This window comes from Sinocyclocheilus anshuiensis, unplaced genomic scaffold, assembly GCF_001515605.1.
Source record: "Sinocyclocheilus anshuiensis isolate Anshui unplaced genomic scaffold, SAMN03320099.WGS_v1.1 scaffold47, whole genome shotgun sequence".
Classification (NCBI taxonomy): Eukaryota; Metazoa; Chordata; class Actinopteri; order Cypriniformes; family Cyprinidae; genus Sinocyclocheilus; species Sinocyclocheilus anshuiensis.
Genome location: NW_015551047.1, coordinates 625,293 through 640,444, shown reverse-complemented (window position 1 = coordinate 640,444; position 15,152 = coordinate 625,293). Strand labels below are relative to the sequence as shown.

At 37.6% G+C, this 15,152-nt stretch overlaps 2 protein-coding genes across 2 annotated transcripts; one reads left to right on the top strand and one right to left on the bottom strand.

Annotated features, from left to right (window-relative positions):
- Positions 1-2,447: 2,447 nt before the first annotated feature.
- On the bottom strand, positions 2,448-8,473 carry LOC107661847 (nuclear factor 7, ovary-like). The gene is made up of 6 exons (XM_016451628.1): positions 7,973-8,473; positions 5,166-5,261; positions 4,857-5,087; positions 4,756-4,778; positions 4,036-4,154; positions 2,448-3,285 (listed from the first exon to the last, which is right to left on the bottom strand). Exons 1-6 carry the CDS (start codon positions 8,369-8,371, stop codon positions 2,756-2,758), a joined length of 1,398 nt encoding a protein of 465 aa, XP_016307114.1. The 5' UTR covers positions 8,372-8,473; the 3' UTR covers positions 2,448-2,755.
- Positions 8,474-12,012: 3,539 nt separating this feature from the next.
- On the top strand, positions 12,013-13,815 carry LOC107661837 (tubulin beta chain). The gene is made up of 2 exons (XM_016451612.1): positions 12,013-12,119; positions 12,683-13,815. The coding sequence occupies exons 1-2, from the start codon at positions 12,059-12,061 to the stop codon at positions 13,738-13,740; spliced, it is 1,119 nt and encodes a 372-aa protein (XP_016307098.1). The 5' UTR covers positions 12,013-12,058; the 3' UTR covers positions 13,741-13,815.
- The last annotated feature ends 1,337 nt before the right edge of the window (positions 13,816-15,152 follow it).

The following is a 15,152-nucleotide window of genomic DNA, read 5'->3' as shown; positions in this document are numbered from 1 at the left end:
AATGCAATGACTTCAGTTTTTTCCTTGTTTAACTGAAGAAAGTTCTGGCACATCCAACTGTTCATTTCATCAATGCATTGGCAGAGGGAGTCAATGGGGCTGTAGTCATTTGGAGATAAGGCTAGGTAAATCAGGGTATCATCAGCATAGCTATGATAGGCAATTTAGTTCTTTCTCATTATTTTACTTAGTGGGAGCATATACAGGCTAAACAAGAGCGGTGCAAGAATTGAGCCTTGTGGGACTCCGCATGTCATGGACGTCCACTTAGACTTATGCTCTCCTATACTCACATTATAAACTCTCCCTTCTAAGTATGACCTGAACCATTTGATTACCATAAAGCCAGACCCAGTTTTCCAGTCTCTCTAGTAGTATGTTATGATTGACAGTGTCAAACACAGCACTGAGATCTAGAAGCACTGATATTTTGCCAGAATCAGAATTTAAGTGAATATCATTTATTATCCTAATGAGCGCTGTCTCTGTGCTTAGCTGTACCTTATCACTGTTGATATTTCACAGTTCTTTACATCTCAGTCTATACGAATATAATTCTGAAGTAATACACCCAGTGTTCAATTAAGCTGCAATTCTTGAAAAAATAAAAAAATAAAGATAAAGAAATTATAAAAAAAAGAGACAAATTCAACGGAGCTACCCTCTCTTCCCCGAAATCATGGACGTCCACTTAGACTTATGCTCTCCTATACTCACATTATAAACTCTCCCTTCTAAGTATGACCTGAACCATTTGATTACCATAAAGCCAGACCCAGTTTTCCAGTCTCTCTAGTAGTATGTTATGATTGACAGTGTCAAACACAGCACTGAGATCTAGAAGCACTGATATTTTGCCAGAATCAGAATTTAAGTGAATATCATTTATTATCCTAATGAGCGCTGTCTCTGTGCTTAGCTGTACCTTATCACTGTTGATATTTCACAGTTCTTTACATCTCAGTCTATACGAATATAATTCTGAAGTAATACACCCAGTGTTCAATTAAGCTGCAATTCTTGAAAAACTAAAAAAATAAAGATAAAGAAATTATAAAAAAAAGAGACAAATTCAACGGAGCTACCCTCTCTTCACCGAAATTCAGCTGCTGGCGGCTCTCCTCTTTCTCTCTTTTTTCTCCGCCATAGTAGCTGTTGATTATATGTTTCCCATGTTGCACTTTTATTGAGTAACTCATCCAGTAACATAAATTAGTGATTTACACCAATATGTGATGCGGCTGCTGCGCAATCAGCCCTGGTTGTGGACTAAATGAGCACTCTTACCTAAATGGTTTTCTGCTGGACTTGTGTAGGCCCAAGGTGTTTTTTTTTTTTTTCTCTCTTCTGTTAAAAGCTGTTAAATTATTAAGCAGTGTCTTGTGTAGGGTTTTTTTCCCCTTGTATTTTATGTGGTGGCCCCTAGGAGGTGCTCTGGGCATATGTTTTTCTTTCTTGGTTTTATTCCCTGACGTATGTTGCAAAGCGAAAGTAAAAGTTTCAGGCAAGTTCATTGCTTTCTAACAGGAAAGAGTTCCGTGTCTTTATTTAAAATCAACACTTCTTTTATAAAGAACACCGCTTTCTCACATAACGCAGTGAAGCAGTCCGTGCACAGAATGAATAATCGATCCTCGAGCCTCAAGGCATTGATATCAAACAATTCAGCACCACCGCCATGGACAGCACCTGGTAACGTAGCACGTAAGGAGGTATTTCAAAACGTTAGGAGGTATTAAGCAGCCTCCTAAGGTATAGTTCGGGGAGCACGCCTAGAACAGGTATAGGCCTACCTTTAGTTATCGTTATCGGTAACGTTATCGGGAAACGCAGCCCAGATTATTTGGGGTAAATTTGGAGCATGACCTCAGAATGATTACTAAAAATATCTAAAAAAAAACAAAAAAACCGAAGCAGCACAAACGAAAGTTTTACGGCACAAATGAAACACAAACAAAGAAGATTATTTTAGGTGAATTTGGAGCATGTGGGGGGTTGAATGACGTCATCGTCTATAATTTCTTATCTAATATTTTAAAAACCGAAGCAGCACAAACGAAACCCTGCATAAACCAGCACAAACGAAGCACAAACAAACGAGACTATTTGGGGTACATTTGGAGCATGTGGGGGGCTGAGTGACCTCAGAAAATGACCATTAAATATTATTTTAATATCTTAAAAACCGAAGCAGCACAAACTGAGCACAAATGATTGAGACTATTTTGCCGACGTTTTGCGTTGGGTGGGGGGCCAACTTCACGGAGATCTCAGAACAAACGTTTGGCGGCAGCGAGGAAAAAAAAGAGAAAGCCATTAGTTTTATTTGTCCGTTTTATAAGTCAGTGTACCATCAGAATGATTTTGAAATGGATATTTCAAGGTAAAAATAAGAAAATAAATAAATAAACAAACCCACATACGTTTGCTTTAAAAACGTGGGTGTTTATTCTCAAGAAGAAAAAAATGAAGTTGTTGTCAAGCTGTTGTGGCGTTCACAATTTATAAATTGTTTCATACGGTGTGTATGTACAGTAATGACAAACAGCCACTGAGACAGATTCAGAAACTGCACTTGTCTGAATGTTTATTAGCAGAAAGGATACGCCTTGCTCAGGCACATTAAGATAACTGCCTCGGGCTACTTTGCACAATGAACTGTATGATGAACTTTAAATCACTTTAAGCATCTGTTAAATGTGTATATATGATTAATTTTCCACAGTTTGTATTTTCCCTATTTTAGAGGATGCTTTCACGTTGACACCAACGCAGGCTTGGAGAGGATACGCAAAGGATGCTTACTTTGCGTGTAGAAGTACGGCAATAACTTATCCGTAAAGACATGTTTGAAAGTGTATATAATTTCTTGACGTGATGGGTTTGAAAAAATCACCTCCCCTCTGTCCCAGTTCAGCTGGACCAAGACCCTCTGCAGTTTCTCCTCCACTTTTATAGCAGTTGGGGGTGATTCCATAGCCCTGTATTGCCCATCCCGTAGACAGATGGTCCAGAAGCCATTCTCTGGTCTGGCAGGTACTTCCTGATCTCGCTTCACATGCTCACTGGCCAAGCCCAGGATCCAGTCCTCATTGTCACCAACCTCGATCTCCCAGCCGTGGCTTGCGGAGCTAAAGATAGTGCAGCCCAGCACCTCTGCACTGATGTGGAAACGCTCAGGGTTACTGGGGAGAACTTGGTTTGGGGTGCTATAGCGGAGACTGGTCAGGTCGTCTGACAGCGTCAAGCAAGGGTGGGCTGTGTTTGGGTCCAGAATTACTGGACCTGATGAACAAAGACAGACATTGAAAACATACACAAAAAAATGTTGTGAGGTATAGCACATGTTGGTACTTGATAACTGATAACTTTAATCACTAGTCAGCCATTTTTACATCACGTGACAAGTCCCATATTATTGGACGATTTCAGTTGTAAAATAAATTAATTGTAGGTATTTATACATGCTTTTGTGTAAGGTTACATTTGTACTGCATTCTCAGAAAAAAGTTACAAAAGCTGACACTGGGGCAGTATCCTTTCAAAAGGTATTGTACCTTATTTACTCCTATAAGCGGTGCATACTGGTACCTTAAAGGTATTTAGTGCCTAAATAGCACATATTAGTACCTTTTAAAGGGTTACTGCTCCAGTGACAGCTTTTGTACCATTTAGATTGTGTGTGAGAAAAAAAAGTACTTTTTACAACCCCAGTTTCCCTCTAGTGTCGTTGACATTATCAAAACCAGGATTTAGCTGTGTTAAAATTGCCATTGTGAAACTGCACAATCATATACTACTAATACACTTCAATTGGCGATTTATGTCATTTACAGTTAACTAGTTTGGAATTAGATCATTTGAATAAACGTTAATATGACACAATTCCAATATACAGGATGCAGTATATCAGCATTAATTACAGTAACTATACAGCAAAAATAAATTAACCCTACATTAACCCTCTGAAATGTTAAAGTTAAAATTTAGGCTATTCTTATCAATGTTCTTTCTGTACATTAAAGAGATACTTACTGTAAGGTGCAACTGCCTGCATCTTCTCCCAGACCTTGTACTTTAGATTCCCAAGATGCTTAGATTCATTCAACAAAGATCCTGACATGCCTTCCGGGTCCTGAAAGGTAGTCCATGTTCTGCAAACATTTTATTTTTATTTTATTTTATTTTATTTTATTTTATTTATGTTGAGCACTGGTTTTGCTTTAGAATTACCATTTTGCCATGCCAACATTGAAGCAAAATATTTTATATAAAAGTAACAACAATTCTTAAAAAATATATAATATGATCATTAACTAATCTCATGTTTTATTCATAACAAACCATATTTATCTTCTTGTGTTTTTGTAACATTTTATGTATTTATAAATATCCGATTCTAGGCTTAATTGTATGTATAATCCCATACAATGTGAGCTGATGTTGATTCAGTCCTATATGTAATAGATTGTGAAGGGTTTTTTTTAGATCAGGAAGTTATTTTAATAAACTGATTATAGTAGCTGACATAAAAATTACAGAGAGAATATATTTTTGTGCTGTATATGCCATATACTGTATACTGGTTAAACAAACAAACTTAACGTGGAGCAAATATCATCCCAAATGGAAAACTTAATGTGTGACACTGACACTGCGAACTACGTTTAGGTTGCGACCCACCAGTTAAGAACCACTAGATTAGAAGCAACAGCAAACAAAAAGTAACGAAAAGAAAGTCATAGGCGTACTTACCCGTCTATGATAGCTTTGCAGTTCTGTAAAAGATTAACACAAATGAATGACTCAGTGAATGAATGAGAAGGTGTTATTCCAGCAGATGTCAATGTTCTCACCTGCAGCAATGTTAAATCTTCAGCGTTTATGGTTTGCTCCATCGTCCTGGTCATGTCTGTAAGAGACAATATCTTCCGAGCGTTATCATCATCTCTGTTCTTCACAGCCGCAACCCTGCGCTCTTCCTCCTCCTTCAGTGCTGATAACCTGCACTCTTCCTCCTCATAAAGAAACTGATGGAGCTTGAGAAACTCATCCTTCATTTGTCTCTCAACCCGCTTGACCTGATTCTAAGATAAATAATTGATATTGAAAAAATCTACTGACTGACCTTTTGACAAAAGCAGTAACTGATTAAATATATTAACCTTAATGTGCTCCAAAGTAATAGCTGAAGATTGTCTTGCTTTATTGAATATCTCCTGCTTAAATTGCAGAACCTTCATAGCAGCAGTCATTTTATCCTGCAAATCAAATATTGTTAAAGTAAAACCACAGATACTTTCCTTAATGTGTGTAAAACAGTGCTTCAGGAAAGAGATTTTGCTTTGGGCATCAGCATCAGAAGTGTCTATCACACAATTAATATTAAATTAAATTAAATTAATAATGAATTAAATTAATAATCAAAGAGAAACCAGGGTTATTATAGTTAACTAATACTAAAGCTAAAAAAAATGTTACTTGAAATAAAATAAACTGACTGAAATGAATTATTATTATATTTTTTTTGTTTACAATTATTTTATTTTATTTTATTTCTTTTCATTTAGAAAGCCTATCGTTTGCAATAGCTGAAGATTGTCTTGCTTTATTGAATATCTCCTGCTTAAATTGCAGAACCTTCATAGCAGCAGTCATTTTATCCTGCAAATCAAATATTGTTAAAGTAAAACCACAGATACTTTCCTTAATGTGTGTAAAACAGTGCTTCAGGAAAGAGATTTTGCTTTGGGCATCAGCATCAGAAGTGTCTATCACACAATTAATATTAAATTAAATTAAATTAATAATGAATTAAATTAATAATCAAAGAGAAACCAGGGTTATTATAGTTAACTAATACTAAAGCTAAAAAAAATGTTACTTGAAATAAAATAAACTGACTGAAATGAATTATTATTATAATTGTTTTGTTTACAATTATTTTATTTTATTTCTTTTCATTTAGAAAGCCTATCGTTTGCATGCATTTTTAAGCATTGCGGTTGAAAAACAAGTGATTTTATGCTGCTAAAATGCAATAGGCTGCCAAAGACAATTCATTCCGCTATATGCGTGCACTGTTTGAGACAATGACTACGTTTACATGGACATCAGTAATCTAATTATTTACCTTATTCTAAATAAGACAATATCTGAGATGTTTGAGACAATGACTACGTTTACATGGACATCAGTAATCTAATAATTTACCTTATTCTAAATAAGACAATATCTGAGCGCTGTCAGAAAAGTGTGCACACGTGAAGATGGTGCTCATAGAGCGTGGGAATGTTGAACCAAGTAATTTTTGCCACTTTATAGGCCTTGAATGGTTAAATACACACTTGTATGTGTCAAATGCAATCTTTGCAAGTATCCCTGTAAACAGAGTAATTTAGGTCTTAAGTGAAAGCAAACAGCTGTGAAAGAAAATGTGTAACAGTATATTGGATCGGGGCAGTTCTTAAAGTGACAGCAGTCTAATATTCCTGCTTTAATAAGAAGGAATATATATTTAATTTACACAGTGAAGAATATGCAGTGTTTTTATACTTTTGATTACTTCATGCAATGTATGTAGCATTTCTTATTTATTTGTTCTACTGTAGTTTTTGTCCTATTGCTTGTAATTAGTTTCTTATTCTTATTTATTCACTGATTGATTACTTGTCTTCAGTGAGCTTGAGTTTGTTTGTTTATTTTTATATTAAGGTTAGTATTAGTTTTTTGTGATACGGTATTAAACATTTTTATATCTTAAGGACCTTATTTAAAACAAAAATAACTATATTGTGATATATATCGTTACTGTGAAATAAAATTACTCATATATAAGATATAAGATTTTAGTCTTATCGCCCACCCTTATGGTTTGATAAAGAATTTTGTTTATTGTTCATGTTTAGTGAACTGTTGAACTGTAAAGAATGTATGAACAAATATACACTGAACAAAATATGGATTATCTCGGCAAAGGAGAAGTGCTCACTAACACAGATTTAGACAGATGTGTGAACAATATTTGAGAGAAATAGGCCTTTTGTGTACATAGAAAAAGTCTTAGATCTTTGAGTTCAGCTCATGAAAAATGGGGGCAAAAACAAAAGTTTTGCGTTTATAATTTTGTTCAGTGTATATATGATATATGTTTAAGTTTGTTCCTAAAAAGATAAGAATAAAAAGTTGAAAAAGTTGAAAAAAAATAGTTATAAAGTCTTTAGCTGAAATTAAAATAAAAAAGGAAAATATAAAAATAAAAACTAACAAAATATTAAAGAAAAACTATTATAGTATTTATCTATATCTATTATTAGTATGTAGTATGATACTAAAATAACACTTGATCTTAAAAACTTGTGAAATCATCTCGTGGTTTTTAAGGGATGAGGGCATTTACCATAACCTGTCCATGTTGTCATTTGCTAATTTGTCTGCGTCTACCAAAATAGTTTGATTGGATTCACACCTTTTCATGTTAACAACAAAAGATTTGGGAAGTGTATTCTCTTCTCTTTTAAAAGCTAATATGTTTCTTTATTGTTCTATCCAAACTATGCATGATAAACTGTATTTGCATTTAACGTTGTTTTCTTCAGAAAATACCTATACCCCACCAGCTGAGAACAACCGGCACATAAGAACTATGAACAAATGAAGCCTCTCTTTTTTTTTCCCACACAAATTTCTCAACCCAAATCCAACTGTGCAAGTACACTCTGAAAGATTTGTCACATTTTGGATGGAGTTGATCACATTTTCCCAGTGTACAATAGGACGCATATGCCACAATGAGAGCTTGAAGGAGGGGAATGCAGAAGGTGTTGTTTGAAAGCCTGCCATGATCTTTTTGGCTGAACACAAAGCGAGCTTGATAAACAGCATTCTTGTGCCCTGCTGCTTTAAATCAGTAACAGAGAGCAACACAATGTAACACAGTTTGTCGAGACAATGTGGCACTGTCAAACTCTACCTTACAGTCCAGAGCCGCCTCTTCCATGGGAGAGCAGTCGTGACCTTTGTGCATTTTTGAGGCTTGGCACACCACGCAGATGGGCTCCTGATCCACCAAACAGAAGAGTTTGAGCTTTTCTCCATGTCTCCAGCACAGGGTGTTCGATCCAGATGCGCTGCCCTGGCCTCTTCCCAGCAGAAATGCTTCACACAGGTTTTTGAGGGCCCGGTTTGAAGCAGGGCTTTTCTTGGAGGCTCTTCTCCTGCAGACGGGGCAGCTACGAATGACCACGCTCTCCCAGAAGTGCTCCAGACAGCTCCTGCAGAAACTGTGGCTGCACGGCAAAAGCACCGGATCCTGGAAGATCTCGCAGCACACGGGACAGGAGAGGTCCTCTTCGGGAAGGTTTGCAGACATGTCCTCTCGCAGGTACTGGGGTTTTAAGAGGAGGGATTGTAGTCTGGGTTAGACAGCGCAGCTGTTGTTGGGTTTTACAGGTGTTCTCACTCCACTGGTTTCATGGAGCTCAGTCTGTCTTGACATGCATTAGTAGAGAAGGAGGTGTCTAAGCACACTGAACTAGTAAAACTCGAAGTCAAGTGTTTTGAATGATGTCGAGAGCCGATGGTAGTTGATCCACATCTTTCAGTGTGCTCCCGCAGTCTGGTTTGAATAGTAGGTGTGGTTTCTTCCCATACATCACATTAAATACATTATTCATAGATAATGTGTATAAATGTACATATATGCATTGTGACATACACGCGTGCAAATCTCATTACTGTAATGCAAAACAATCATTCTAATTGTTTACATAGTAATTGTGTATTCCTCACATCTCATGGTAGTTTTGGTGTTGTATGTTTAATTTATGCTAATGAAAACTATAACAGGAATTCATCTATTTAATGCCATAAAAGTATTGTAATGACAGCTAAATAAAATGCCTTTAGTCTGGGCTTAATTGTCATGAAAAAAGGCACAAGACAAAAAATGTACCACCCTGTTTATTTATTCATTTATTCTGTAAATTGTGGTGACTTGAAGTTGAATATCTGTATTTACATTCTAAGTGAAGTTTTGTTGAATGTATGGCTATAAAATTACAGAAATTTAAATATATATTAAAATCTGCTGTTGCAGAGAGCTGTGCACTGTTGCTTCACAATTTCATGTTTAACACAATATGTATGTTTTTTTACATACACCATTTTTTCAGTATATTATACCAATAACCGGACAGATATTTCAGCTTTCAGCTATATATTTATGATGACCTTGTGCATCATTTACAGCTACTTATAGGCATATATGATGATGATCTGATTTTATGGGCATAATTTTATTTGTTTGTTTGTTTGAAGATTTTATTAGTATTGTATAGTAAATAAGCACATAATATATATAGTATTGGGTAAATAAATTTGACCTACATGAATGACATTGCATTTGTATGATTATTTAAAAAAATGCTCTTATAAATAATGTGATACAAATGTATAAAATATAATAAATAAATAAACAAGCATAAAACCCAATATAAATTATACATTCAAAAGTACTTATCAACACCGCTGTCATTTTGCTTCAAAAGCCAAACGGGAAAAAAAAATGCCCTTACTGAGTAATTCCAGACTCCAGGCATTTTGTCCCTTGCTGATTTCTGACCCTTATTAGAGCAGAATGGAACCTACAAGCTTTTTCTAATGTTTACATGGTATGGCCACATATATCTCCAAACTGACTTCTTATGATTGATTATTAAGCACATCGACCATACATCTGTTAAAATGACAATCTAAAGCAGGCTATATTAGGACTTCAAGGCTAAAACGTAATTAAAAAAATCACAGTATGGACCAGATATTGCCTAATAATTTAGTATCAGTCACCAATCCATCTTTATTGTGGTTATGGTCCTGCTCCGGTGTAGCCAACTACAAAAAAATCCCATGGTAGTACCATAGTAGTTTATTACTGTAATGAGAAGCCATTCTCCATTCCCTTTGCAATATTTTTCAGACATGTATTTATAGTCAGTGGTCCTCGGAGAGTCGCCTATCATCTCCGTCCAAATCACAGGCAGCATCCTATCCGGTGTCTCCACGAGCTCAAGGTCCTGCTTCTCTCCTCCAGTCTTGGTTACCATGGCGATGACGTCATCTTGCACCACACACTCAGCCCAGTAACGGAGTTCAGAGGCGGGCGTTAATCTCCGAGCGACAGAGACGGGCAGAAAAAACCAGCAGCTCCTCCGTAAGCGTGCGGCACAAGACAGCCCTCGATTCCTGCATCCCCGCCATTGACCTTCCTGCAGCACCATGCGCGAGATTGTGCACCTGCAAGCCGGCCAGTGCGGCAACCAGATCGGAGCCAAGGTAAAAAAAAAAAAACACCAACAATGTTGCTTTTGGAGAAAGGATGGTTGAGATTTGAACGTGCACGCCATGCCCTCCAAGGCGACTAATCCGCCCTTAAAAGAATCTTTTAGAAGTGCATTGCAGTTCGGTTCGATTCATTCTGCAGCATTTGTCAGCTGCATGCACGATTTAAACTCGTATTTGTCCGATTTGGAGATGGAGAGAGCCGGTGCATTGTGCGCAGAGATGTGCTTTCCTTGGGCGTGGAAACGTCTCATCCATTGTAGCCTATGTACGATGGAGCATGAATAAATTAAAAGTACCTTTGTTTTTTCCTTTTTCTAATTGTGGTAATCATGCAATTATGGCACATTTATTGCCGTTAGACCTTATTTATAATGTCAGAGTAATACATTTTTGATAGCAATGAGACTGAATTGTTGGAATTGGTTCCTCCCATCTACGGGAATGACCTACTTTACGTTTAATTAGCATACGGGAATAAAATATTCCACTTTTGGTATTTAATATTTAGCAACTATATAAAAATGCATTACATATGCAGGCTATATAATAGTTACGTATGCATCCGAGTCTAGACTATATTTGGTTAATCGCTTAAAGAAAATAACATCACACTCCTCGGATTCATTGGAATCCGTAAAATGTGCATAGGCTAATCCACAAGATTCGAAATATAAGTTAGAGAAACGTTCTTTAAAACAAGTATAAAAAAATATTATTTCTGAATAATCAATATAGTCGAATTATTTTCGTTGCATTTCATTAATTGCTCAGCATCGTTGATTGCTTTGATCCTACATGAAATTGTAACTATTTGATTCTCATTGCATTCATTTTTTCTTTTGCATAAGAAATAATTGTCAGCAACTTTATGCAATATTTAAATAAATATCATATTTGGTGACAGCATAAATATATAATGGAAAAGGTCTGAGGCAACATTGAAATTCTGGGATGTAAAAGCAGTGTTTTTATGGCTAACAAACAAAAAAAATAAAATAATAATAATAAATAAATAAAATAATTATTAGAAGAAAAACTAATAAATAAAATAAAAATGAGAAATGCTGCCTTGGCAACTAACTAAAATAAGATAAACTAAAATGACAAATGCTAATAAATTACATGAATCTGAATCTATAAAAATAAAAGCTCATTCAAAATATGAATAAAAAATATAATAGTATACAAATAATTCTAAAATAACACTGTAAAAGTGGAAATTAAGTTTTCAGATTTTAATTTCTATGACAACAGTTTGTAATTATAATTATATTTATAATTACTATAATTATTTTATAGTCACTAATGAAAGGTAAGCAAAATTGTCACATTGTAAATTCCTTTGCACTAAAGAAAAACCAAGCAGATACTCTTTGAATCATTCTCAAATCATGTTGGATAACATGATAATTAGATCATTAGGAACTTCACACAGCTCGAGTGCTGCTATCATTACAGCAAAAGGAGGACACAAAGACCATTTATTCAAATCTCCCAAATTCATTGTCAAAAATGATGTTGATTTGTATAGTTTTTAGTTATGCAAAATGCCAGCCAACATTGCGGTCTCAGATGTTTAAACATCATTGTATGTGCGCAGATATTAGCATGCACACTGAAACAAATGTCTGGTTAGTATGACATACTGTATCCATCTTTTTGTTTAGGTGGGAAGTATGTTCCCCGTGCCATCTTGGTGGATCTGGAGCCTGGCACAATGGATTCAGTTCGTTCTGGACCCTTTGGACAGATATTTAGACCTGACAACTTTGTGTTTGGTAAGCTAATCATTCCTCAAATGTTTTTTCCATTACCTTTGTTATTTCCACCATGTGCTGCTACAGTATCATTTTTCACACTTAGTAGGTGTGAATCCACACTGATAGCAATTAAATGGTGTCTTCTGTTGGATGCTAGAAGGAGTTCAAATTTGACATGGTGGATGTCAAATTTAACTTTAACTTTAGTGAAACTTTAGATATACAAAGATGGTGCACTCATATTATGAATGGGAGAAAGTTCAACACACAATATGGCGCAATAAGTCCTGTTTTCTAAAAAAAGAGCTAATCGCCAGTTGGTAAAGTCATCACCAGCTGCTGTTAGAAGCTCTGGTTGCGCGTTGGCTTTACCAACCTGAAAACCTTTTTTAATGCTATTTAGCACAAGAAATAGCATTTGTGGGCCAACATGTGCCAGATTTTGTTGCTTGTTTGATTTATGTTACGCAAATGCAAGTTTGGATCTCGCCATTCAAGCATGAAGACGTTGCAAATATGGCCACCAAGTGAACACACTTTCCTTGAACGGGACTTTCAACGCTAAATTTTAATGATTGCAGGTCAGAGTGGTGCTGGAAACAACTGGGCCAAAGGTCACTACACAGAAGGAGCAGAGCTGGTGGACTCAGTACTGGATGTTGTTCGTAAGGAAGCAGAAAGCTGCGACTGCCTGCAAGGCTTCCAGCTCACCCACTCTCTCGGCGGAGGCACTGGCTCCGGCATGGGCACCCTCCTCATCAGCAAGATCCGAGAAGAGTATCCCGACCGCATCATGAACACCTTCAGCGTGGTGCCCTCGCCCAAGGTGTCCGACACCGTGGTGGAGCCCTACAACGCCACACTGTCCGTCCACCAGCTGGTTGAGAACACCGACGAGACCTACTGCATCGACAACGAGGCTCTCTACGACATCTGCTTCCGCACCCTCAAGCTCACCACACCAACCTACGGCGACCTCAACCATCTCGTCTCGGCCACCATGAGCGGCGTCACCACCTGCCTCCGCTTCCCCGGCCAGCTCAACGCCGACCTCCGCAAACTGGCCGTCAACATGGTGCCCTTCCCACGTCTCCACTTCTTCATGCCCGGCTTCGCTCCCCTCACCAGCCGAGGCAGCCAGCAGTACCGCGCGCTCTCCGTTCCTGAGCTCACTCAGCAGATGTTTGACGCCAAGAACATGATGGCTGCCTGCGACCCCCGTCATGGCCGCTACCTGACCGTGGCCGCCGTCTTCCGCGGACGCATGTCCATGAAGGAGGTGGACGAGCAGATGCTGAACGTCCAGAACAAGAACAGCAGCTACTTCGTCGAGTGGATCCCCAACAACGTCAAGACTGCCGTGTGCGACATCCCACCCCGTGGGCTCAAAATGGCGGCCACCTTCATTGGCAACAGCACTGCCATCCAGGAGCTGTTCAAGAGAATCTCAGAGCAGTTCACCGCTATGTTCAGGCGCAAGGCTTTCCTGCATTGGTACACCGGCGAGGGCATGGACGAGATGGAGTTCACCGAGGCCGAGAGCAACATGAACGACCTGGTGTCCGAGTACCAGCAGTACCAAGACGCCACCGCCGAAGAGGGCGAGTTCGAAGAGGAGGGCGAGGAGGAGGTCGCCTAAATCGCAACCGCCTGGCGAAAGTGTCCCTACCACTCCATCCCCCATATTTCATCCTTGTTACCACAAACCAGTGCTCTCCAGAACAATGAATGGGTTTTCACATTCAGTATCCATCAATGACAGTCCCCCCCCCTCCCCTCTCCTCCCCAATGACATTTTGAGGAATTGTGAACTTTTGGTTTGGTTTTGTGTTTCTGAATGTTGTGAATGCACGCCATCAAATCCCCCTCACATGCAAGAGAAACGCAAGTGATTTTAACTGTGAAGCCTTTGGATTTGAGAACGATGTAACTGGTCTCAGTGTCGATTGGAATAAAGGCTACTACTACATCAGAATTGTTGTTTTTTTCGAAAGTCACAGAGGGTTTCATGAATGTTTTAATTAACATTAGTGGTGGACACAGGATGGCTTAAATTATTTAAAATAAGACAAAACAACCTATAAAATGAGCTAAAACAGCTGACAACCAAAACGTGAGCAGACATATTTCTTATTTTATTTTGTTCCCTCAACAACTGTCATTTTTATTTATGAACCATGGTTCTTGTGGTCTTGGAAAACTTGGATATATGAGGGAATAAATATAATTTTTTTCTAGTTATGTCAAGCTCTAAAATATGGGTAGAAATGACAAACATCTAGAAAAGTAATACTTTAATTATTCTTCAAAATTATTTATTAAATGATTAAATATATTGCCACTATAAGGCCACTTTTTGGGGCCTTTGAATATTGTCTTTGACAGTCAAAAAGACTAAATTGAAAATAAATAAATTTGTGATTAGTTTCCTGATATTATCATTCAAATGCACAGCATGTCATTGTTGCTATTGTATTTTGCCAAACCAAAGAAAATGGCAGCATAAAACAACTGCCTGAAAGACAAAGTAGACCACTAGAGAGCAGTGTTCCTGAAAACAATAAACTGAGCATGCTTTTCTTAGATCTATTCATCACAATAAGCTCTTATGTTGTTCTTGGCAAGCAAATTTGTGAGACACAGCCTTAAGCAATGCTGTCCTACGCTTCTTAAGAAAGACACTCCTCCATGCACACCCAGATATTATCGTAGTGTCAGCACTCATAGGACATTTATGTAATGTCATAAAATTTCAAAGTAGCCAACACCTATCCAGCTACAAATTTTCAACCGATGTTTGTGGATTGGGGTAAAGGCCTTATTTGCCACCTTATTTTCCAACGCAGAAGTAAGCTAGGCTATTTTTTGTGAATGTGCAAGACGTCTGATTCATTAGCTGCTAGCCAAATAACTAGAAGAAAAACAGTAAACAGTAAATCTGTTTGCACTACAAACCAAGGCTGTTACAATTACAATAATAAAATAATGTAACGTACAGGCTACCAGTTTGCAACATCAAGCAGAACGCGGACAAAAGCCTTTAGCATTCAC